At 36.9% G+C, this 26,397-nt stretch overlaps 1 protein-coding gene across 2 annotated transcripts in view; it reads left to right on the top strand.

Annotated features, from left to right (window-relative positions):
* Positions 1–26,397, top strand: part of banp (BTG3 associated nuclear protein) — a 51,360-nt gene that overhangs the window by 301 nt on the left and 24,662 nt on the right. The window contains exons 2-11 of one of the 2 annotated variants that reach the window (XM_015404458.1): positions 3,775–3,850; positions 4,052–4,176; positions 4,275–4,474; positions 4,558–4,647; positions 5,403–5,575; positions 8,114–8,353; positions 13,750–13,908; positions 15,417–15,538; positions 18,075–18,146; positions 20,742–20,786. In XM_015404458.1, coding sequence (XP_015259944.1) covers positions 3,781–3,850; positions 4,052–4,176; positions 4,275–4,474; positions 4,558–4,647; positions 5,403–5,575; positions 8,114–8,353; positions 13,750–13,908; positions 15,417–15,538; positions 18,075–18,146; positions 20,742–20,786 — 1,296 coding nt within the window. In that variant the 5' untranslated portion in view covers positions 3,775–3,780. Of the gene's footprint in view, positions 1–3,771; positions 3,851–4,051; positions 4,177–4,274; positions 4,475–4,557; positions 4,648–5,402; positions 5,576–8,113; positions 8,354–13,749; positions 13,909–15,416; positions 15,539–18,074; positions 18,147–20,741; positions 20,787–26,397 lie in introns of both variants that reach the window. The other variant, XM_015404451.1, reaches the window with a different exon arrangement.

Genomic DNA, 26,397 nt, shown 5'->3' with positions numbered 1-26,397 from the left:
GTTTCAGTCCTTTAGCGTTGATATTCGCAAGGAAGCGCCTAAAAAGGACTGGGGAGCTCCTGCTAACATTAGCCGCTAGCTACATGCCTATTTTGAGCCTTGATAGAAAATGCAGACACTGCAACATTGGCAGAATTAACGTAGTTATCGAATCAGCTTTACACAAGCTAGGCATGTTATTTTCCGCCCATACGTCTAAAGATGTGTCTGTTTGGTTGTAGATGCAGCCTGTTAGCTCCAACGTCGCTACAGGCGTAAAACCACAATATCTCAAAATATCTCTTTTTAAATATAGATGGTGAGAGCTAAAGCTGTTTGCTACAGGATGCAATATGTTATTGGCTTGGTTCGAACAGTCGGCAGTAACAACGGCTATCATCATGATCAAAAACTGCTAATAAACCATGTACACAAATTGATTACAATGTATTTTGGATAGTTTGCAAACATATTGGAGTGCATATTTACTGATTGTGGGTCTGTGTGTATGCATAGATCTTTAAACTGGATTTCCTTTATTAATTCACAATTAAAACCTAATATAAAACAGTTAATTTATGAAAAAAAAAAAGAAGTAAGGATTAAGTAGGTTTTCTCTTTATCAGAATTAGGATTTTTTAATGCTATATTTATAATATGCTGGCCTGGCATACCTCTTATTATAATTAATAATTAGGTCAAAACCTTTATTATCTTCCTTTGTTAAGTTGTTGTCCTTGATCATAATTTTCCAAAGGTAAGAGCCAAGCTAGGTGAATAAGCTGCATTTATTAAATAATTTGATTCCATTTTGAATCAAGTTATTTAATAAAATTCCTTGAATATGGACTTAAAGTTTAGTTCCAGGAACACAAATGTTTAAAAAAATCTTTTAACAGCAGGATCATTTATTAAAACTTTTTTTTTTTTTTACTTTATTAACTTTTTTGGTGGTTATTGTACTGCATGCATTATCAGCAACCTTATATTAACACTTTAACTTCTCTGAAAGGCATTATCTAATATCCGCTCTCACCACATGCTCATCCAGGAGGAGCATCCTGCAAGTCTCCCTCTGATAGAAAACTTTTTGCCAATCCAACTGTATGATCTGATTGAAGATGAGCTCCTCAATATCTGGGCTACAGAGAAAAATCTTCACAGTTACATGTCCTGGGTGCCTTTGTCTGTTGTTCATAAGCACTGCCAACCCACCTCTGTTGAGCTTCCCAGCCTACTTTATATATCTGTCTTCTTTTATAGTTAGGTCTCTTGTTACCCATCATTATTCATGGAAGAGATGGTTTGAATTTCCTGCTCTGCATCCTTGGCACCTCCTGGTCAACTCAGCTGGCACTTGCAGAAATAGTCGAAGTACCTCAGTTATAAATGTTTAAAAAGGAAAAAAATATCAGCAAAAATCCTCCCAGTTCACAGCTTCAAAACCAGAGGCAAAGAAACTGCTAAAACAAACCTGATCCAAAAACAAAGGAAATAAAATTCTTTACAAAAGTTACATCGATATTAAGCTATTTGAGCTACTCCTACAGAAATGCAACTCTACCATCCTTATATACTTATATATTCCTAATATATGAATTTGGTTAATTATTACATATATAATTCAGTTTAGTTCAGTTTATTTCTATAGTTCCAATTCACAACACATGCACTTTACAGTTCACCAGATCATACAGTAAAATTGATTTAAAGTTTTCTATCTAAGGAAAATCAGTTGATTGCATCGACTCATTGACTTGAATGCAGTCCCTCACACTAAGCATGCTTGTAACGACAGTGGAGAGAAAAAACTCCCTTTTACATGTAATAAAATATTACTCATAAATTTACTGTTACATCAGTTTTATAAACCGCCACAACTTTCAATCTAAAAAAATCTTCCAAACAATCTTTTTGCATGTCGCTCATTTTAAGCCGCTTTGGTTGCCATAGTATTAGAAAAACCTACAGGCGAGAGGCTTTAGCCATCCGTCGTTGCCAAGTGTGGCACCTCACTCTGTTTTTACTCTAAATCCTTAATACAGCTGTGTTATGTTATTAAAGAAAATTTTCCGCATTTGAAATATGCCTTGGATGTTGGTTTCATGTCAGATCTGTATATAGAATATTTAATGATTGACAGTAGTGTAAAGGATCTTTTCAACTGAATTGTACCAGTAATGTTTTTAAAGGGCCAATATCATGCAAAATCAACTTTTTAAAACTTTAAGCAATGTTATGATACTATTCTTCCATCAAAATCCTATTAATCCTTTTGAAATTTGCTCATTGATAAAAATGACACAAAGCAATAAATGATCCACAAGTCTAAGTTTGAAAAAAAAGAAACATTTAATAACACAAGACATTGTCTAGCAAATGGAGGTAGCTGCAATGCATGCCTCTCAGTGGCCTCAAGACATGGCTCCTGAATGCACTGATGAATCTGTGAACTCATGAATCTATCGGCCAATGCAAAACAAAACAAAACAAACAAAAATATGCTAATATCAGCCTTTTGATGTGTAGTTCAATCTTTACCCTGCAGCAGCTGTTGAAACTTTTTAATCTCCCCACTGCTGATTGTCGGTTCTGTAATCCAACCTCTTTTTTTTTTTTTTTTTTTATGTTGCTGATTTGATAGTTAATTTAAAGGTGGGAGAAATACCTCCCAAAAAGGCCAAGAGCGAGTTGTTTTCAAGTTGTTGAAAACAGTTAAGGATCTGTAGCTAAGCTGTTTATGCAGGTCGTATTGTATGTTTTTAGGATTTGTAGATGTCCAGATAAAACAATGCTGCTAGAAGGGAGTTCTGCTTACTCCATAAGTGGTCATTTGGTGTCTCCCTGGATGGATGATGGCTAACAGATTGTTTAATGCAGACTACAGTTGTCATAAACCTTTTATAGGTCCCATGCTGCACATGTATCTTTGTTGTTTTGTTTCAAACAGGAAATGATTAGAGAAGGGATAGGAAACGTACCTAAACTCTTGGATCGATCCGCCTTTACACGTGGGGCCCACTCCACCGCTGCTCCAAAAGCCGCCCCACACATCGCCAAAGTGTTTATGTTGTTAGAAGTGTGCATTGCCTTGCAAACGTCAATTCCGACATACCACTGACAATTTATAATGATAAATCTGCAAACTTAAAAGTATTTTAATTGGATGTATTTGATAGATCTACACAAAGTAGAAAATAATTATAAAGTGGATGGAAAATAATAAATGGTTTCTAAAGGTTTTTAAAAGCAAAAAATAAAAAAACCTGGTGTGTAATTGTTTCATTATACTACAGCAAGCTGTTTATTAAGGCTGTCTAATAAACCTTTATTCAATTTATACTTAGATTAAACTAAATTATATTAAGTTTAAGAAGTAGATTAATTAGATTAGATTTTTTTAATGAGTATTAAATTAAAGAACTGGAAAGAAAGTTTTCAAACTTTATTCATTAAAACATTTTAAATTCATATATTTTTTCCATCAACTTCATAATTATGTTCCCCTTCATTACACAAATCCCTTCACCAATGGATTAGAGTTTTAGTTTCAAATATACAAAGTTGCGAACAGATTTGAATGCTTATGGAAGGCATTTTTTTCTGCAGCTAAGATAGCCCAGGATGGACGTCAGTGTCAGGATGTGATGCGGCCAAAATAACATGGAAGTAGTTAAAGGACTTTAAATCTGAGGTCTGATTAATCATCAGATATTAGAGAAGATACCAACTGTGGAAAGTGAAATCAACATGCTGATGTTAATGAATGTTTTCCTGCTGTCTTGTATTCAGCAGTGAAGAATGTCTGGACAGGAGCTGGATGAAATAGTTCAAATAACAGTGGAGGATTTTCAGCCGGATGGTCGTAACGGTAAGATTATTAACTGAGGACACCCTCTCTCTTTGTAAACTAATTAAATCTATTTTTTCTGTTTGATAGCCTTAGAGCTAATTTATTCCTTCTAAATTTAGTTAGATGCTAACACAGCTTTGGTTGAGCATGCTGAACAGATCTACCTTGAACAGATCTACCTTGTAAATCCCCTGACATTTTCTGTTTGCTTTATTGTAGATTTGTTAGACAATAATGGAGACAGTGAGGAAAGACCACAGAAGAAAAAGAGGAAACTAAGCAGCAGCCAGGACAACAACAACAACAACAGCAACAACAATAACCAGGAACTCTCTTTTATTAAGGTATTAGTTCTCTATACCAATCAGCTCTTAGCATATTCAGACATTATTTTTCACTTTCCACTTTAATTGTTTTTCTATTTTTTTAATTATTTTCCCAGAATCTTTTGGTTTCTTTGACTGAATCCATTAACCAGCGGCTGGAAGCAATCGAGTCAAAGCTGCAGTCCCTAGACTCCACCTGCAAAGTCCTTGTCCGCAAACTTGACAGCGTGGCTCCGTGTGCAAAGAGCCCGGTGCAGGTTCCGATGGTTGCAGGTTCCCCACAGGGGGCCACTCAAACTTGGAACAAAGTTCGATGGTAAGCTGCGATTGGTCTCTCAGCTTGGGGTCGCAGTTTTTAAAACCTGCTCGGCACTGATCGGCTTCAATCTTCTTTTTCAGCGTTGTCCCGCAAACCAATGTGATAGTTAGCAGGGAACAACCAAAGGCTTTAAACCAGGAAGACAATCCACTCGAAAACCTGCTCAGCAAGTAAGCAGCTACCTTTCATATCGACCTCTAAGGAAGATGCCAGCTCCTATTTCTTAGTTAATGTCTTTCTCAGATTTGGCAAATCATTTTAGCTCATATATCCAGAGGTTTGCTGTCAGTAGAAAATCTGCCTGCTCAGCACAGTTTTCTTTGAAAGCATTTTCATGCTAATAGATATAAAATACATAACAGCTGTTTTTTTAATATTTTAAGAGCAGTGTTTCTAGGGAATCCTCCTTTATTAGTGACATCCCCCAGATGTGATCAGATGAAACAAAGGCTTCGCTATTTATTGACAAAGACCATGTTTGTTTAGGTGAAGTTTAGCAGCAGCACGGTTAAACCTGTAGGGTTGTCCACGGGCGATCACTCCACTTAAAACTGTTTGATCAAACGGAAAAAGAACATTTTGCTGACTTCAAATTAATTCAAAGTCCAATCGGATGAATTTTTGCTTGACTTTGCTTAAAAGCCAAGGCTGTTTAAGGAAACTAGTCAGTTCAAATAAGCTTTAGCTAATCTGCAAAGAAAAAAGTTCAATATACATCCATGATTCTGCATTTTAAATGTAAATGAACGCACTCTCTATTGTAGCTTTTCAAAACTTTTGTTGCTTTTGCAATGAAAAGCACTTTTTAAAAGTATTTTGTTTAAAAGCCCCTATTTAATATGGCAGTCATCCCCATGCAGAGTTCTTTAAACCAGGAACAACCAGAACATGTAAGTGGGATAAATACAGTATTTGGGTTTTGCAGCACAGTGGCCAGGAGGCGACAGAACACCATCCTGGTTAAAGTGCCGGGCGCTGACGAGAGTCAAGAGGAACAAGACAGCGGCTCCGAGGCCAGCGACTCTGTTTCTAATAGTGGTCATTCAAGCGGTGCACAAAATGGCCAAAATGTCACGCTGATCACCCTTAATGCAGAAGGTAAGACGCAGCAACTAGAGATATCTAATCTAAGGTAGTGATTTCAATGAATAGCTAGATTAGGCAGAAGTCAGGATTATTTTTATGTTCAGATGCAGAAAGTATAATAAGTTTCTCAAAAATAAGCATAACTGTGGTTCCCAGAGGTGGTTTAAATTAGAAGGATGAAAAAATACTTTGGCCGGCTCGACTCAAACTATTTTTTTTCATCGAGTAAGCAAGCGAAATAAACATATTAATCATATTAATTCATCATGATATTTTAATTATATCATCTTTTGGGTTTTGTTGGTTTATAAGGGCCTGCATTATTACAAAATTATCCTCTTTTAGCAGGAAAAGCAACATGCAAAATCCACCACAGTAGATGCAAGTGGCTGTCGTTCATTTTTCATAACTTGTTTTCAGGGTTTTGAAAAACTTGTGTTCAAAGGAAAACATGGCCTCTTTTACAAATGTTCTTGATCATAGTCATACAAATGTTTTTGTGTTAACCCTTTCATGCATAGTGATCACTACAGTGTACCTCTGTTTAAACTAGCTTTTTTCTATGTATATGCCTTTAAATTCTGGGAACTTATGCATTTAGTCCAATCTAGTGGAAACTATTGCATCATACCATACTGAAAAATCTCATTTGTTGATCATTGCAATGGAAAGAAAAGGTCTGTGAAACCAAGATGGCTGACACACAGGGAAAAGACCAAATACCTCTGCTATTTCGGTTCCTAAATTAGAGCAGAGGAACCACCGTTCCATCAGTATAAAATGCATAAAGTACACTTGAGTGGACAGATAAATATTTCATAATCAATCAATCTTTATTCCAGACACAAAAAGGTCCATGGAGAAAAAGAAAAAAAAAGTTAACAATATATATATGTAAAAAAGAGAAAAGTAAAATAAACACGACGTATTCACCGAGTCACAAATAAATGATGACGCCAATGATTCCACAATCTTGAGTAGAGTCTCACCGTACTAAAAACAGGATTTAATAAAATTTCAATTATATTATTGCATGACACAGATACTCTACGCATTTATACATGAGATTCCTGAGCACAGCTGCACATGTGGGAACAGCATTATGCACAAACATATGGCTAGCACTGCTCCATCTAGGCACTTTGAGTAGTAGCCTCATGCCATCATTGTATGCTACATAGAGTTTCTGCAGGCTACTTTTTTTGTATCTTCGCCACAGATGGGCTGTGTAAAATGAAGTACAAAAAGCTTTAAAAAGAGCTATCTTCACAGAGGATGAACACATACCAAACTTTCTGATCAGAGTATTAACTTGTGCATACATCATACGATACTGCCTAAAAATGTCACGGCCATCAGACAGGTCATCAGTTATGTAGTGTCCCAAATATTTAATTTCATTGCATATATTGAGGACATTGCCAGATAAAGAGAAGTCAGGGGTTATCAGATGCTTATCTGCCTTACTTCTAACAATCATAACATTGCTTTTCTTAGCGTTATATTTGATGTCAAAGTCATAACCATATTGGGAACAGACCCTTAGTAGTTGTTGAAGGCCAACACTATATGGGCATAGGATTACCAAATCATCTGCATACATGATGTGATTGATTATGCGGTCACCAACTACACAGCCTGTTTTACAACAATTCAGACGCTTTGATAATTCATCCATGTAGATGTTGAAGAGGTAAGGGGACAGTATACTTCCCTGCCTTACTCCGTTACCAACATTAAACAAATCAGACATTGTGTTACCCCATTTGACAGACATCAGTTGATGACCATACCAGTAGACAAGGATTCTAATTAGATAATTGGGTACACCTCTGCTTTCTAACTTGCAGAACAGTTTTTGGTGATTCACATGATCAAATGCTTTAGAAGCATCATCATAATAGAATAAAGATACGATTATTTTTTCAAACCTTGTTTTATATTCCTAAGGATGTTTAAAAACACTTAGAAGCAGTAAAAAAAATCCTCAGAGTTTCTCATAATTCATGCATGTGAGGGTTAATATGCTGATAGAAGCTTGGCTTCTGCTAGAAAAAATAAAAAAACTCTATTTTATTTCTGATTGTGATGAAGGTAAAATTTTTATTTAAAACTTGTCATTAAATAGACAGAATTGTGCTAATCAGCTTTTACTAAGACCATTCCATCTACCCTATGTGGTGTTAAAATAGTATGCAGTAGTTAGTCACATTAGTTAGAAATCCAGAAGTGAAACACTTTTTTGTACAGCCACATGGGGGTGCTGTTGTATTACTTTATATTTAATTCTTCTGTGATATTTGTCCACCTCTGATTCAAAGCTTTTAAAGGAACATATGCATTCATCTTGAACCATGTTTTTACAGTAGGGATGAACACAGATATACTAAGTGTACATCGTACATCTCTCTTCTGTAAACAGTTGCACTGCAAGAAAATAATTTCCCCTAAGGGGCTAATAAAGTACTTCTGATTTCTGCATCAGAAAGCAGAAGCTTGTTTTTCAAAAAAATGTTTTTTTTCCTTCTTCTCTTTTTATTTTTATTTTAGAGGATTATCCAGAAGGTACCTGGTTGGGAGATGAAAACAACTCCGAGATGAGGGTCCGCTGCCCAATTTCTCCATCTGACATGCTTTATATCAGCACAAACTGCCGCACAGCAGAGAAAATGGCCCTGACTCTGTTGGACTACTTATTTCACCGGGAGGTCCAGGCAATGTCAAACCTCTCCGGGCAAGGAAAGCATGGAAAGAAGCAGCTAGATCCTCTAATGATCTATGGCATCCGATGTAAGTCGTAAAATGTTGCTGTTTTATTATTCACTTGGGACTGCATCACTTAAATCGACTTTACTTCAAGCAGAAGGTGGAGCAAGTTGTGAGAAAATGTCTATAATGCCTTTCTTTGCATATGTGAGTTGCCCCAATTTGAACAGAAAACTTTTAAATGATTTCATATGCAAAGCTATTACATTTGCAGGTCCATTTGAGCTCCACAATCTTAAAAGATGGCTGTCCAACAGAAAATAGAAACATCTAAGAAGAGATCAAAAGCTAAAAATTAGTCTTTTTTATCTGTTCCAAAGCAGTGCGAATTACAGTCTGTCCGCTCCCAAGCCTGTGTAGGTTTGAACCATCCAAGTACTGACTTTAAATTGAATTAAAGATGAAGAAGGAAGTTCTCTTTTTTAAATTTCCCATCTGCTCTGTCCCTATTAAAGCCAAAAAGCCCCTCTGCATGATGCGAACATCACTATTTCTCACCATTAGTGAAAAATAAGGCAGTGTTCCTTGGTTTTATGGAGGCCAGTTAGGACGCATGAAAAATTACTTAGGATATCCTTTTGTTTTCCTACTAACTTAACTTTGTATCATTTGATTTCGCCTTCCCCCAAGCAAAGGGTTGGGCGTCGTTTGCATTTGAGCAATTCCATATCTTCGTGTCGATTCGGGTCTTTTCGATTTTAGAATCTGATCACAAAAGTTTCCATGTTTTAAATGAGCATGTCTAATGACAGTTCTTTCTGGATGAAATGATCTGAGCCTTTCGATGAACTTCATTCCTTAAATAATCAGCTTTGTTTAAACGTTATTTTAAAATTTCACATAGTTATTTTCAACCAGTATACAAATATCAAACCTATGAACTCAAATATATAAAAAAAAATAAAAATAGGAATTTACTTTTCTAAAAGTTACCCACACGAGCTTTATTGTTGAAAGCCACGTTAAAACACATTTAAACGTATCCATTGTGCAGACACTTAAGCTTTTTAATACCTAATTCTGACTGTGATGCTGGTCAGAGTGTCAGACATGGAATAAAAAGCAGCTGCTTGTGGCAAGGAAGGTATCCCTACAGAGTTATATCCTCACTGAGTGACAACTAGTGATGTTTTATTCCGTGGACAGATGAACAATGAGAATTGGTACCCTGCTTTTCAGTTTATGGCTTTCATCATATGAAACGGGTCCCAAATGAAACTGATCAAGTTCTGCTTATAATGCGTCATCAGTCTGGTAGATCTAGATGAAAGATTTTTTCATTCTATCAGGAAAGTTTAGGAAGTTTGGCCGGTATCTGTAGAAACATCATTTAAAAGGAAGAGAGGATGAAAAAAGCTCTGCTTTATTTGCGAAAGGTTCACCGCTAATGCGGCAGGAGGCATATTACCTCGGGGGGGGGCCTACCTTAGCACGACGCTGGGGCAGAGGGTAAAAACACAAAGCACTTTAATCCTGAGCAGTGTTTAATCATGTCCCATTATTCCTATCACAAGTGTTGCACATAGCTGACTGGTTGTGTCTTTAATTAACATTAAGCCATACTTGATGATTTCACACATTGCAAATTCATCTTTGCTGATATTCATCGGCTTTTTTTCCCACCCAAATTAGGAATCTAATATAAACCTTTTTAAAGATTAAAAGGTTAAACTATTTCCAATCAATTTGCAATTCTCAGCACGCAACTCAGCCTAAAACTTTCTGAATCGGAGCTGTGTCTCGTGTCATCGATGGTTCCATAATCTAAAAATGGCCCAAAACACCCTCTGTTTGATGGTGTTTATTACTAGGACGTAAAAGTAATCCTTGTAAACTCTCTACTGTATGTGGTTTGAATCTGTTTGTTCTTATAGATATAGAGGAATTCTCTGAGGCCTTCCCACACCTCATCCTCTTTGCGTTTCTGAAGCACACATTCGACCCTAACTCCCATAAAGACCGCAGTCTGTATTCCCATGGCGGCTTACAACAACATTCATTCATCATTGGAAGCATGCATTAATGTGCACCACATTTTCGCACGTACTAAACTCTAAATGACATGCTCGTGTCTGGTAGAAAGATGTTACTGGGGTCGCTCTCATTTCTGTAGGTCTTTGAGGAAAATTTAGAGTTAGTATTTACAATCATAGTAGGAGTGCCATCAGCCATAACCTTTTTAGGGGTTTACTCCTGTTTTGAATAATTTTAAGAGAAATATTTATATTTGCAACACTGAGGCATAAAGTAGGAAAGTATTTAACAAATCATATTGATGTATTTTTAATTAAGTTTTGGACACAAAATCCAAAACATGTTGGTTACAAACCAAGTAATCCACTCATCCAGGGGAATTCAAACAAATATATAATAGATAAATTAGTCTATGTTTAGCAACCGGAAATTATTCCAGAGCTAAGTCTGGGAATTTTAGAAGTGCATCCTGCTCTGCATTCACTGGTTTAGTCTATTTATGGCCTGTTTAGTGATTTCTTCATTTCAAAGTGTCACGTTAGAAGTATCTAATAATAGCGAAAGGAATGATCGTTATTGTTTAAAAATCATTCTGATGTCATTGTGTTCAGGTGTTTTTCTGAATATTTGAATATCCCAGTCAGATCCATTTGAGCAATGATCTCTAATAGTATAACAGATTTATTTTTAATTTTATGTTTTCATGAAATCTAGTAATGTAAGCAGTCGCTGTGCTCTCAGTTAACCTTTGCTGTGTGAGACTGCAGCATTTCTAGTGGAAAAAACTCATGGAACCTTTTATTGTCTGCTCTGATGGGAAAAAATAAATTTTATTTATCATCCCACTTACCATGTTTGGAGGACAAAGTGGCACAACTTTGAAGTTTAGTAATAGCTCCCTTTTTTATCTGAAAGAAAGATGAATGGAGGAAATGCACAACGACAGTCTGTTAAGAGAGCATTTCCAGGACTGTCACAATCTGACGTTTTGAACCGAAAGATGGACATTACCCTAGTAGTGGTCTAGGCTCTCAATAAAGAGACGTCTTGAAGTTTTATTAACAAAAAAGGATTTTCTAATTTTGAATTAAATTGAGGGTTTTTTTGGTGGCTCATTCTGTCATTTTACTTTATCTCACATAAATTAGTCATTTGTATGTATTGAGTATTTTTTTTTACTAACTTTTGATGTAAAATGATGCTAATAGCCTCATTAGAAATAATATGTTCCTGTGGAAAAAATATGGATGTGTTGACAACACATTTTCCCTGCGGTTTATCTAAAAGTCCCCTCCTCCCGGACCGCCGCACACCTCTGTGTACAGCACTTGCTGCAGATAAAGATCTGCCTTTTACACCCACTTCAGGCCACTTGACCAGCTGCACAGAGGTGAACTGGAGGACAGGCGTTGCTCGGAATATTTAGTTTTTACTCAGACATTTCTGGTTCTTGTGAGTAACCATGTGCAAACGTTCATGATTTGATTTTTGCATTTCAATATCTCTTATTACACAATCATTGCTTTTTTTATCCCCCCTCTTCCTGACCTCTTTAGTTTTCCATTGATGTAACAAAGATTTTTTTTAATACATTCCTTAATATATTTCTTTTCTATATTTTATGTGTAGATACATGCAGATTTGTTTTGACAGAGAAGTATGTAGAGACAAGAGCAGGGCTGGTTGGCTGTTGGGTGACTCATTATGCCTTGAAGGGAGGAAAAAAAAGAAGAAAATACGAATGAAGGAAACGCTGCCAGGCTTGCCTGTGCAGGACCTATCAGGTGCAGAAAGGGCTGCTGCATGGTGTCATACCAGTACCATCAGATAACCCCACTGTCTCATTTTCTACCCCTGGGTAGTTAATGATTGTAGCTCTTTTGCTAACTTGAATAGAAATGAGCTGTCAGTTGGCCCTCGCCCTCTTAACAATTTATAATGCGGCTCCAGACAGCCAGTCAGTCCACCTGTACATATCCTCATGCAGGGAGATGGAAAAGAGACAGTGAGGCCTGTGTTAACTTGCCAAAAGGTGTGGGGAAGCAAAGGGGACCCAGACAGTGGTTACATTCACTTTTTACGAATGTATGCGTTGGTTACAGAGGAAGCAGCTCCAGTAAAGATACTAACCCTATTTTAGGTTTAGAGACTGAATGAAATTTAGCCTGCAGATCCTTTGGAGGTTTGAAAAAGAGATGCCTGAGTTTACCACATGATTAGAACAAATTAAATGTGTCTGAAATGTTCTATATACTAATAATTTCATAAATTATTAGTTCTGGTAATACATTCAGTTTACCAAAAATGCATTTTTTTGCATACATTAAATGGCTTGAATCTGCTATTAAAGGTCTTAATTGTATTTGTTTTTAGCTTTTATGATATATTTGAAAAGAAATGTGTATGAAAAATGATGTTACAGACATATTTCTGTTCCCCAATAAACACATGGTCAGAATTTATTTATAACAAGCTGAAAAGCTCCTCCTGCCTTAGAGGGAACAGTTATGCTGTTAATCAAGATATTTCAGATTTTTTCGGACAGTAACGGTTGAAATTTCAAACATGGCTGCTTCACTGGCTAAGAAATTGCATTTAAGCCTAATGTGATTTCTTTTTTTCTAGTGTTAAAAAGGTATAGTTTGGAAAGGTGGTTTATGTCAGTCAAAAAGTAGACACATCTTCAGCTTTTATACTCTGTGGTTCTTTTCCAATTGTGCCTAATATTCTGTCCGGTGTTCTGTCAGACCAGCATACCCATAGTCAATACGCACGCGCAAGACGTCAGATTTGCGTTTATCCCTTCAGTTTTGTATGAAAAATAACTTTAAACTACCTCGACGGGTGTGTATCCCTATAGTTATGTAAAAAATAAAAAAAAAATTTAAGGTCAAATGGCCATGCTTCAAAAACTAAGTAATTAAATAGTTTTTTTTGTACATGACTAAAGAGATAAATACTCGTTGAAGTAGTTTAAAGTGTATTTTTTGTACAAAACTAAAGGAATAAATGGGTATTAACCATGGGTATGCTGGTCTGACCTGGTATGACCTGGTATGCTCATCTGACAGAACACCGGCTCCAGGGGGGCGTGTATGGCACAAAAACGCAAGCTCACAACACATTACATCAGGAAGTAAAAAACACAGCTGTTTACAACTTTTTTTAAAGTCTCTTCCTGCTATTTAAGAGTAGCAAGTGCTAATATTTTGATCATAGTGATATTTATGTGCTGCCTCACAAGATGTCTAGAAGTTTATATTTGCACACCGTCAAGGAGCTGTCTTTGTCCACCATGTTTTCCCCGGGTGACAGAGAATTTTGCACAGGCAGCTTCTATAAAATTTAATAGCCAGATATCTAAAATCAGATTCTTTAGAACAGGCACCTATAGTACAACCGTCACTTAATTAGTAGCGTGACCAACATGCACCTCTTTTTCTCAGGCCACTTGTTCCACAAATTTGGCATCTCTGAATCTGACTGGTACCGGATCAAACAGAGCATCGATTCCAAGTGTCGCACCGCCTGGAGACGCAAGCAGCGTGGCCAGAGTCTGGCAGTCAAGAGCTTTTCCAAACGAACTCCCCGCAGTACGGTGGCAGGTAAAAACAGAGAGCTCAGACGTTTGTACAACTGTCATTTTTTTTTAATCTTTTATTTTTTTTTTTTTATGGCATGAAATAAAAAACTGCTTTTGAAACCCAATGGTGAAAAAAATGGACACAATAATGGGAACATGGATCCAAAGTTAATTACTGACATACATTTATGTGAAAAAATACATGCCGGTTGTTTTGTTTGTATTGAAAAATATAAAGACAGTCAGTGAATGTAAATACAGCGTTTCTTATTTCTTACATAAAAGCAGCTCTGCAATCAGAACTCGAGGTGCCCCTGCAGCTGTTTACAATCGACACACAAAGCATTCTGTACTCCCCTCTTCCTGTGAGTTATCACCTCTCACCTCTGACCAGAGAAGCGCAGCACTGCAGAGGAAAGCTACATATCCTGTTAGCACACACTACCTTAGGGGCGGATAGTCCGGCCCTGCCTTTACAAGCCATGCGCACCCTAGAGTATACAAGACTCAGATGATGCATCTGTCAGCACACACACACACACACACACACACACACACACACACACACACACACACACACACACACACACACACACACACACACACACACACACACACAGAGGAACCAAACAGTCATTGGGTTTTACTTTAAATTAATTGGAAAAAAAGAGGCTTTTCTTTGCATTAAACAAACTCATTGGCTTTAGTCAGCCACAGGGGTTTGTATCCCTCATCACTTAGATAAAGCACTTAAAAAAATATTTATGATTCACCACACATCTGTGATAATGAAAGATAAGAGGGAGTGTTAATCTTTGAAATGTCTGCATAATGCGGTGATGTTTATGGGGAATACAAAAGTGGCTATATTACAATAAGGCAGTCTGGCTTCACCTAAAAGTAATGATAGCTTTCCCCCCCCCTCTTTTTTTTAGCTTTTATTGGCCATTTTTCTACCTTGTATAATTTTTTTTGTAAGATAAAGAGCCTTTTTGGAGGTTCCTTGCTAGAGCTAGCTTTATGTCTATCAGGAAATGAAGGAACTACTGGAATGTTCACATTTATGCATTAAAGCACATGAACCTCACCTCTATCGGATTGTTACTGAACTCACGGTACATATAAGTTCCAGCTGACGATTGATGTGTGAGGAATGTTGAAGCCTTTGATGCATTGAAACAGGAATAAAATCCAGATCTTTAGTATTTGTCTTGCTGATCTGATGAAAGAGGATCGAGTGGAAATAGGCGACTGATGTCTGCATCTCTAGATGAACCCAGAAGTTGTTCAGTCTGAGCTGTGATGGTTGTTGTTAGACTATAAATTTGGTTTAATCTTAAATTAAAACCAAATAGCTTTTATTATTTTTGAATACAAACAAGGCATCAGCGAGCAGATAACCTAGAAATTTAGTAAATATATAAAGTCTTGCTCTTTTATACAACTTGTATATGATTAATTATCCTGAGCTGTTTTACCCACAGTGTTATGAAGTTAAACTTTAATTCACCCTTTGCCTCTTTGATGCAGAGGATGGTGTCTCGGATGAAGCTGCTCATTTAGAGGCCGCCACCCAGCAGACCCTGCATTACACGCTGGCCAATCAGCAGGTCCAGTTCCATCGCATTGGTGAAGACGGGCAGGTTCAGGTGGTGCGTATCTCATCTCTTATTCACTTCTAAACCACAAAGAAGCATTTGCTTGGTTTCAAAACAAAAGATTTCTCTATTAGCCTCTAAACATTGGCTTCTATCCTGATTTTTCCTTTGCTTACTAATATCATCTCCCACACCCTGGGTTTAAGTTTCATTTAAGGGTCCCACAGAGCATGAGTCATGCTGCTATGGGATGCTTCATACCACCCACTACATTGGGGCTGGAGAAATATTAACCAACCTATAAACTAATGAAAGACTAACGGATGCTGAATGATGGAAGGGCCATTAACAGATGCTGTGGTCAAAGGTCACATTCAGGCCCACTACAGCTTATGGGTGGATTGTTCCAAGAGAAAGGAACCAAACTCGGCTCGTCTTCAAAAGAATTCAAGTTAAACCAACTCTTGAGCTGCAATAACAGAGAGATCCAAGGCCTGCATCGATACCAGAAATCTTCTAGTTAGCTCTGAGTATTTCCTTCCTCATCAGGTATAGAAAAATGAGAAGACACCCAAAATGGCTATAACACTCAGGAAGATCATGCTAGTGCTGCACGATTATGCTGTGCAACTATGTAATCGCATAAAAGACAAATTTTGTAAAACAAATATGCATGTGTGGGCCCGTGAACAGGGTTCTCTCTTAAAAACACTGTAGGTATAGTCATGTGACAACTAAACTATTTTAGATTTCAATTTTGATGAAAGTCATGAAAAAATGGGAAAAAAAACATGTCTCTGACTTACACACCCGACAACATAGTTAACAACTAGTTTAACAACATACAACATTCACACACACACAAGGAGATAGGAGAGGTTCAGTTGTGTTTTTGATTCTTCTCTTTCACAGAAAATGCAGTAAAAAGTGAGTTTCATCCAACCCAAAAGGCTATTGGAACATGCAGAAAGCCTGTAGGCCCCCTTTTCCCATAGCTGGAAGAAGCTTCTAACTCTCTCTGCTGTTCTTGATATTCAAGCACGCAACTCATGACACCATTCATTTATAATTTCGTAATTGCAATCGCAATATAGTCCACAATAATTGCAATCACACATTTTCATCAAATCGTGCAGCACTGCATGATGCTTCATAAACTAAACAGAAATTCTCCTTTTAAAAAACAACACACAGATTTTACTTTCTGATAAAACAGTTGCAGGTAGAAATAAAGCTAATGTTGCTATGCTGGTGTTCTGTCTGGTAGACAAACCTGCTCAGAATAGCATACTGGGAGTTCTCTGTCAGTTCAGAGGTCTTTATAAAAAGTTATAGGTGTTTATGAAGGAGTTTCACTCTGATTTAGGTAAATACAGTTTATGGAGTTGTATGCCGTTTTGATAGAGGCTATAAACTCTTAAGCCATATTGAACGATTTAAGATAACATTCAATGATTTTACAAACTCACTCCAGGAGAAAATCATACAAAAAAGTCTGGGCTATATATATATATATATTTTTAAGTTCACTGCATGTAATTAAGTGAATAATGATTAAAACATGATATAATATAGAAAAACATAACGAAGACAGTCAGTGGTATGCTGGAATGATAGCTTGAAACTTAAGCATGAGCAATGCGTGCTATTTTCTGCTAGAGAGCATAGTTTCGCTCTTATTTCTTTTAAATCGTTGTGATTAAACATCAAATCAGCCTGAGACCATTATACTACCACCGCCGTGTGTTACTGTCTGTACTATAACCTGATTCTGAAATGCTGAATGTAAGGCAAGGCAAGATTTTTTTCAAAGTTTTGGTGGTCATCTAGTGAAGCCGTTCCCAAAAATAGTACCTGAATGTTCTCATGACCCAAACTATTGGTTGGAGTACATTACATTAATACAACATTCCTGGAAAAAACAATGACCCCAACTTTGGATCTAGAGCTTCAGTTTTTCCGTAAAAATTCAAAAAATATCCACTGGACTTGGTTTCCAAGATTTGAAGACTTTTCGCCACTTCTCCAGGAAGCTTTTTCAATTCAAATGTCTGGATCCGCAGTGAATTTGAGTCTTATATAGACAAAGCCTTGTATCGCTTGGAAACATGCAAATGGTTACCGATGAATTCATCGCCACCTCTCCAGCTTCCTGGAGAGGTGGCGAAACGTCTTCAAATCTTGGAAACCAAGTCCAGTGGATATTTTTTGAATTTTTACGGAATGACTATGACCTGGATGACGGTTTTTCCACCGACCCTGAATTTTTTAACCAAGGCATGCAGAGGGTTAGATGTTGCTCCGGGTTCTTTTGTAACCTCCTGGACGACTCATTTGTGCGGTTATGAAGTAATTTTGTTAGGTCAGACACTCATGGGAAGGTTAACCACTGTTTCATTTTTTCTTTTTCTAATGGGTCACTATGGTTACTGGAGGCCTTAGAAAATCAATTTTCATTTTGTTCTCATATGTGGAATTTCTTTATGTTGGTGGATGTCATTTTACAGTATTTATTTTCTGTCTTTTTTTTTTTTTACTTTATCATGTATCTCTTTACTAAAATGCTCAAGTCTTCCTTCATGTGTCTCAGATTCCACAGGGACAGCTTCACATCGCTCAGGTGCCACAAGGAGAGGAGGTGCAGATCACACAGGACAGCGAGGCAAGTTTTTATCAATGCATGTGTAGAAAAGTTGGAAACAGCAGACAGATGTTACGTCTGGTCATCAATATTTATCCATCTCATTGCCCATTTTTTATTAAAAGTTTAACATGTTTATTACACTTTTGTTATGCATGTTAGGCTGGTTAGAAGTCCAACTATTGAAGTCTATAGTCTTCTTTTAATGGTAGCTTTCCCTTTAAACCAGCTTTTCTTATCCTTATTTTTAGAAAACCCCTTTAAAATTTATGGAAGGGAAATATTAAATCTTTCCACAATTTTATTGTTAACAGACTTTTAGATGGCATATTTAACTTTAAAATTTAATTCAAATGTAAACCTAGCATCTATGTTAGTTAAGCAAAGAAACAAGTTTTATAGTTTTTTTTTTTTTTTGAGCACACTAAGCTCTGTTAAGCTAGAGAAAACCATATTGAGGCCTGGTGAATGTATCTTTCAAGTAATAATCCGTTTTTTATGAATGCTTAATCATAATGTGGAACAACTTGAATAAGTATACCCATGAAAAGGAAATCAATTAGTTGGAGTCTTTAACTACTAGATTATGTATTCACCCTTTAAGCCATTTGAAAGTTATTCATGTTGGTCCATGTAAACAAATTCTAAATACATTAAAGCCAACAAAATGACCTCAGGTCAGGATCATTCTGAACCCTTTTTCATATTTTCTTACATTGCAAACCTTAAACTTAGTTGTATTTTATCCAGATTTTAATATGAAGCAGTAAAAAAGAATAGAGTGGTTGTTCATTTGCGAGAAAATCAATCAAATCAATCAATCAAAATCAAATCATAATTTTAAAAATTAGAAATATTTGAAAAATGTCTTTCATCCCCACCAGATCAGTACTTTGTAGAATCACCTTTAACCTCAATTCCAGCTGCAGGTCTTTTGCTACGTGTCTCTACAAGTTTTGCACATCTTAAGAACAACATATATTTTTTGTTTTGGGTTTTTTTCCCCTTAAAGATAACCAGAACTCAAAACATTTGGATGGATGTAATGGTGTGCCATCCTCTTTCCATTTTCAAATGGTTCGATCGGAGCTCTGTGAAATCTCCACAGCTTAGTACATTTATTTTTTTTTTTTATTCTTCTTCCTAATGCGCTAATGTTCTTTTTAACAATCCTCTGATTCCTAAAGAGCACAGCAGGCATTAAATACCACTCTATGTTTCTGAACTGCTTTTTTTCTTTGAGGAATTAGTTTAAAGAGAGATAAACATCTGCAACACCTTAAGTGTTCTTCTTGTTAAAAAGAAAAAATAACATATTTGATCCAAATTTCCCTTATATCATGCATCACTTAATGTTGTTCCATCCAAGCATGTCCAATACAATAAAGCTTGAAGCTGCAGCCTTCAAAGGTAAAACCATTCAAGGGGTTTGATTACTTTTGCAAGGCACTGTAAAGCTGAACTTTTTTCCTTTAAAAAAAAAAACATATTTATCCAGAATTTGGCAGCTTCTGCAGATTTCTGTTTCTGCTTAATGCTCAGGTGACTCATCATCCCCCCCATCAGACATCACAGCATGAACACACAGCCTGCCACTTAAAATCATATTTTACCCCCAAACCACACAAGCTGCCGGAGAAAAATTCCTGCATCAGCATTGCTCTTAATGATTTTTACAAGGCTGTGGGAGAAAGATTCATTTCATGGCGCCACTCTGTATACACAGTCATACATGTAATCAAATACTTAACATGATACATGTAGTACATGGGTGACAGCTTGACATTTGTGAAAAAAGCAATTGACACTTCAACCAAGTGTTTTTCTCATTTCCTGTGCAGTAATGGTGCTAAAGGAGCTTCGGTGAGAAACGCGAAACAGAGCGAGGCAGACACAATAAATTGGAGGCAGAAAAACCTCTAAAGCTTTTCCTGCTCTTTGTGGCTGAGCCCAGATTTATTTTTTTTCCCTCTTCCGTCCTTCCTATTTCAAGATATTATTTGTTTTTTCAGAGTTCAAAGCTTAGCAACAAAATCCCAGTTCTGCCAGCTGCCACTCACAGAATATGTTTTCATTAGGAACGGGCCTCTTTCATCAAAGACGTTGGTTTGAGCGTGCATAAAAAGGAAATGAACTGCCTCGGAGACTACGGCTCTCTGGACATGTGGAAGCACAGACAGAGTTGCATGTGTACATGAATACAATTAGCAGAGAGATGAAGAAGAAAAAAAAAAACAGCTGAGAATGTAGGTTTTGTTTTCATATGTTTTTGTTAACGTGATTGTGGCCGTCCAGAGGTTTTATAATGGTTACAGTGTCATGAGCAGATTATTTTTGTTTACAGAAGCCTTGATGTAGCCAGAAATAATACAGTCGCTGACATCAATACAAGGGCATGTCATTCGCTTCTCATTATGAACCGTGTAAACACTGCCAGCGTCTCGGCACACGGAAACAGAGCTGTCCTATCTTGCAGCGGTAGGCCAAAAAAAACAGATTTGGTGCCTTTTAGCTCTCAATGATAGATTTTTAAACTTAGTTCCTAAGAAACGTACAGATTTGGCATTGTTCTTTTGTTTGGAATCACTTTTTTTACCCTTGATTTCTTGTTTTTAGGGAAACCTCCAGATTCATCAGGTGCACGTCGGTCAGGATGGACAGGTAAGAATCAAACCAGGTCACAAAAGACTCATTATTCATCGTTTCTCCTTCCATTCTACTTTTGTTATGAAATGAATCCTTACGTCCAACATTTACAATAGGCGTCAAAGCTTCAGAATGGAAAACTCACAACACATTAGGATGATGAGCATCCTAGGGAAGTTTCTGCACTCTGGTACATTACCTTGTGCTTTAAGAAACGCAGAGTTATTCAGTACATGGCACATTAAACAAAGCCATCATAAAATAATTTTAAATGCTTTTATTTTTTGTTTTTCCCAAGAACTTCTATTTAATGAATCCATATCTTATACCAACAGTTTGTGCGTGAATGTCTGAATGTGGTGTAAAGCACTTTGGTCAAGTCCCATGACTTGAAAAAGCACTATAGAGGTACAAGCTATTTGACATTTACCAATTACATTGCAAAATCACAAGAACTGCAGCAAAGATGAGGTTTTCCTGGCTCATCCAATCCCATTTAAAAAGCATTTAAACAAATAACAAAAAAAACCTTTGCTGACAAAGCTCAGTTGATACTTCTACCACATTTTATGCTTTAGTTTGAAGAAGCTAAGCTTAAGCTTAATGTCAACAAGCACCACTGCTGTATCTGACCTCAAAAAAAAGCTGGGATGTGGGGAAATTCATTCTCAAGTGCGGTGGGCCGGTCGGTCATGTTAAGTCCACAGGAGCCTTGTTAAAGTACAAATCATGTTTGACCAAATCAATGTCAAATAGGCCTCAGTTGTTTAACTATCTACACCTAAAGCACAAGATAAAGGATTCTTCCTCTGTTGTCCTGTTGGAAAAAGGGTAGATATAAAAGATGCTGGCAGGAACAGTTGTACCACTACTGATTCAGTTCAATCCAATCCACTCCACTTTATTTATATAGCACGATTTCAATAAACAAAAGGTTTTCAAAGTGCTGCGCAAAAGGATAAAATAACTAAAATAAATAAAAGTAAATAAAATAAAATAAAAGCACTGCCCGCACAGGATAAAAATATGCATGTGTATACATAAAATCAACACTCTACAAGGTGTCAAAAGCCAAAGAAAAGAGGTGGGTTTTAAGAAGAGTTTTAAAATGAGACAAAGAGGTGGCCTGTCTAATGTGCAGTGGCAATCCCTTCCAAAGTTTTGGAGCTGCAACAGTTAAAAACTATTAAGTCTGAATGTGTTTTTAAAATGAAATATATGTTTCTAAACATATGTTTCAACATATATTTCAGGGTATGTTTCACTGCAGATAAGCAGGACATCTTGAATTGAATTGGACTTTTTTTTTGTAATAGAAAAGATCTGGGGTCTAATATAGAAAACTGCCTATGATCCGTGCTAAAAGTTTATTTACGCCAAACATTGCAAAATGCCGTACATCCCAAAACAATGCAGACCACCTCTCTTTCTTTCCATACTCTACATGTATGTGTCCCTGAGCTGCAGTACAGTTGATCTAATTAATTAGATTTTAAAATGATCATTAGAAACCATGCAAAAAGAGAACATCAGACAGAGATGGAAAAACTTCCAGTTTTTTATAGTAGCATAGACAATGGTAGGTAGACTATTTTTCTTTTGCTAGCCAATCTTCATCAAATGTTGAGATAACTACAGGTATTAATAGGATAACAGTTATACTTACATTTAACTTGTTCACTTTTTTCAAGAAATACAAAAATTCAAAAGGACTTGAAACCCAAAGTTTGAGTTTTGAGTTTTAGGCCCCGTCCACACGAAGTCAAACCCTGGCCTAAACGCACAAATTTTTCATCAAACCAGCCTCTCATCCATACGAAGCCGGCGTTTCGGGGGTCTGTAAACGATCTTTTTTTTATTAAGCCTTCAGAGTGGGAAGATTTTGAAATGCCGTTTTCGCGTTTCCATCTTTAAGCTCTAACTGCATTTTTTTTTTTTACACGCATAGCTTAGCATAGCTTCTTATAGCATAGCGTCGCCTCTAAACACGCATGCGCGACACAGTATCACAACAACAATGGCGCCGTACTGTGTTGAATGGTTGCTGCTCATGCTACTCACCCTGCTGTCGGGCTTACAACAGAATCTTCTTCTTCTGGAATATCTCCAGGAAGAACAGAGCAATATCGACGACATAGTTTATCACCTCAATTTGACTGAACCACGAAAATGGACCCGCAGGGCCATTTTCCGGTTTTCCGGTTTTCCGGTTTGTTTGTTGTATAAATATTACTGCGCATGCCCAACATTACGTTGCCTGTTTTCACCTATTTTTGCTTTGGCACCACAGCGCCACTTACAGGCCTGGCATACATTTTGCAGCGTTTTCATGCATTCGTGTGGTCGATCACATTTATTTTACGTCTCCGTCTTTACGACAAACGTTCTGGAAAATATTAGCGTTTCGTGTTCGTTTTGACTTTGTGTGGACGGGGCCTTATTTGAGATTTCCAAAACAGTGACTTGGTTCCACCTCTGCTGTTAAACCTGAAATGATAATAATTTACTATTTGAACCTATGAGCAAAGTTTCTCTTCTCCCTAGTCAAAGATCAGAGTTTTTCTTTCATAGCTCACTGGGACAACTATTGCTAGTCACATGTGGATGCATAGAGACTGCTATAATTCACATTCATGATTTGATCCTGTTTGTCTAGAGAGAGGGCTTTAGGGGAGGAAGTCTTTTCTCACGCTGGTCGTCTGCTGCCTCCGCTGTTTTGCTTTATTTTGCCAAACAGGTGTTTTATGTAACAGCTGAACAACATCTTTTTTGTTATTTGTTGTTTTCTGATACTTCATATATTCTCTGTAGAATTCATTATGAAATAAAAAATGTGTAGAAGTTTATAACCTCTGTATGTTTCCTATTAGGCACGTTTTATTTTTGTTAAGGATGAGCATTATAATGACATTCAAGTGGAGGTTCTCTCCAGTGCTGGATTAAGTTAATGACCACTTCCCTTTAGTATGCGAGAGCTTTTTGCATGAGAAGAGCTGAAACCACCCAATACTAGAGTCACACACTTTTAAACTGAGAGTTCCTCATTTTATTGGCCTTTTAAGATCTCTATCATTATGTTTTCTTATAGGTTCAAGATGCTATAAGCTTTGCACACATTTGTGATGTGTGAATGCATCTGCTTTATATAAGGGATTTTGTTGTTGTTTGTGCTCTTTACTGGCTGTTTAGCTCCGCGTGTGTTTTCAATTGATTGAGGTAGTCACCACACATCCTGCAGCTCCCCCTCTCTCACACGCTCAATCACACATGCATGGTGGTGTCCTGGAATGACCTGCTCCCTTAGCCTGATGGCAGCATTCCTCCGCGTCTCATGCTCCCTCTCTTTTTCTCTCTCTAGGATCTCGACCAATTTTTGAAGTCAAATTTGGTTTGGATCTGACGCTCATTTCCAAATACTCTTGGGTTCACGAACTACATGTACCCATTGAATGATTTCCATTATCTCTGTCAGATTAAGCTGCTTAGTGTGGCATATGCTTTGACATCGGGCCTGCATGTGTTTACAAGTTAAAGTATTTATATGTTAATTGGCTAAAGTAAGACTTTTAAGCTCCCTAAAAGTATGAGAACTAGATCCCTGTATCAACACCAAATTTCCCAAGGCAGTGTTTGGAAGCTTACTCCAATTGAATGCTCCTTTCTTTCTTCTTTTTTTCTTTGTGTTTGTGTTGGCCATAAGCTAATATGACTCCGTAAAATCCATCCAGAGTGTCCCACTCTTTCAACTATTTAGCACAACAATGGCAGTCTCTCTGCTCTCATATTCTCATGGACCAGAGGGCAGGAATAATCTAAGGACAGCCCTTAAATCAGATTAAACCCAGATAGGTCACCATGACATCCACAGGAAACGGAGATAAGCAAGCATGATCGTAGCTTTAGAGTTTAATCAAGTAGATAAGGCACTGATCAAATCTTTTGTGTACTGCATAGTAATGAAATATTTTGGTTCTATTAGGATAGCTGTTGTGTGTCTTGGAAAAGAGCTCATTGAAACCCTCTACGAAACATAATAATCAAACGGGATTCCGATCTGCTACTCCTTGGATGTTTTGATTTATTTGTTTTACATTTAGGCATGAAGTCACTGTTTTTGTAATAGGCAAATAGTTCTGGCTATGTTGGCGTAGCTTCGCCTACACAGTTCATTACGCCCCAAAGCTTTTTCTCTCTCTTCTCTGGGTTTGTTTCTTCCTCATTATTAAAAGTTTCCTGTGGTGTAGCTGTGGTTACACCTGTTTTTTTAAAGCTCACCTGTCGCTAATAATCACTCCTGGTTACATTTACTATCAAATGGTTTCCCTCACAGGTTGATTGCTGACCGCTCTGAGAAATGTTGCCTAAAAAATCATTGCCAACAAGTTTGAGGGGTAAAGTTTTAGTAGTTTCTCACAGATGGCTTTAAATAGTGGGCTCCTTCAGGGGTTTTGCAACTTGCACGTATGCTCCTCAGTTGTCTGCATCTTGCTTCTTTTTTTTTCTGTCTCTGCAGTGTTTTTCTCACTGATATCAAGTATAAAAATACACACACGCAAGCTTTCCTCTGCTGGATCAAGATAATTTATGGAGATGCTATGTGACTTTTATTTGACTGCATCTTTCAAGTTGTGTCAGATGTCAGATTAAGGTGTTTTGTTGTAACATCAGAGATGGCTCCAAACCAGGCTTTTAAGGTCTTTGAAGCTTCAGTATGGGGAGACTGATTTAATAATTACAAGTAATTACATCTTGTGTGTTGGTACCAAATCAGTCCCATTGTCTTTCTTTTCTTTTTTTACTTGTAGTGCATTCAAGTACCCTGCAAATACCTTGTGCTGCCAACAGACTGTATCAGCTGTTTAAAACTAAATGAATGCTTGGCTTTATGTAGAAAATTTACTAATATAAGGGAAGTACAAACTTTTAGATTTTGGCTGTTTAAAACTCCCTAATTTGGATTTCATTAAAATATGGTTGAGATATTTAGGTTAATGTCCTTTTAGCTAATCTTTTAAGGCATCAAGACGTTCCTAAAATAATGTTGGCATTGTGTTGATCCAGTATTTGAGTTAAAAGAAATGTCAGTCGGTTTTAGGTTAAGATCACTCAAGAACCATAATGTTAGACAGCTTTATGACTTATAAAATTGAGTTCTAATGACTATCTTGGATCATTGCCTTGTTGGAACACCCAGTGGCAAACAATTTTGAGCAATCTAGTTGTTCTTAGAGGTAAAGTTAAATCATTAACAAGTAGTTCTCCTTTATTGTTCTGCTTTTCTTCAATAGAGCATTACAACATAAAAATTGTTTTTATGTTGTTGTTTTTTTTTCAACAAGTCTGTGCTATGAAAAAAGCTCATGTAAATATGTATATTTCTTTATTTTAAGTAAAGGAAACCATGTAAAGTAAAATATTTTTGGAAGGGTAAAGATTTCACAATCAATTTACAACTAGGAAAACACCCCCCAAAAAATCACAGACCCCAACCATAAAAGCTCATGTCAAAAAGTCAAAATGTTTTAATTTAGACTACAGGAAGATGTGTTAATTTGAATCTAAATATTGGAAGGAGTGTCTCTATTTAAAGATCTAAGTGTTATGACTAAATGTTTAAAATGAAACC

This window comes from Cyprinodon variegatus, unplaced genomic scaffold, assembly GCF_000732505.1.
Source record: "Cyprinodon variegatus isolate N-32 unplaced genomic scaffold, C_variegatus-1.0 Scaffold35, whole genome shotgun sequence".
Taxonomy (NCBI): Eukaryota; Metazoa; Chordata; class Actinopteri; order Cyprinodontiformes; family Cyprinodontidae; genus Cyprinodon; species Cyprinodon variegatus.
The sequence above is the reverse complement of the archived record's forward strand: the minus strand, read 5'-3'. Positions and strand labels throughout refer to the sequence as shown.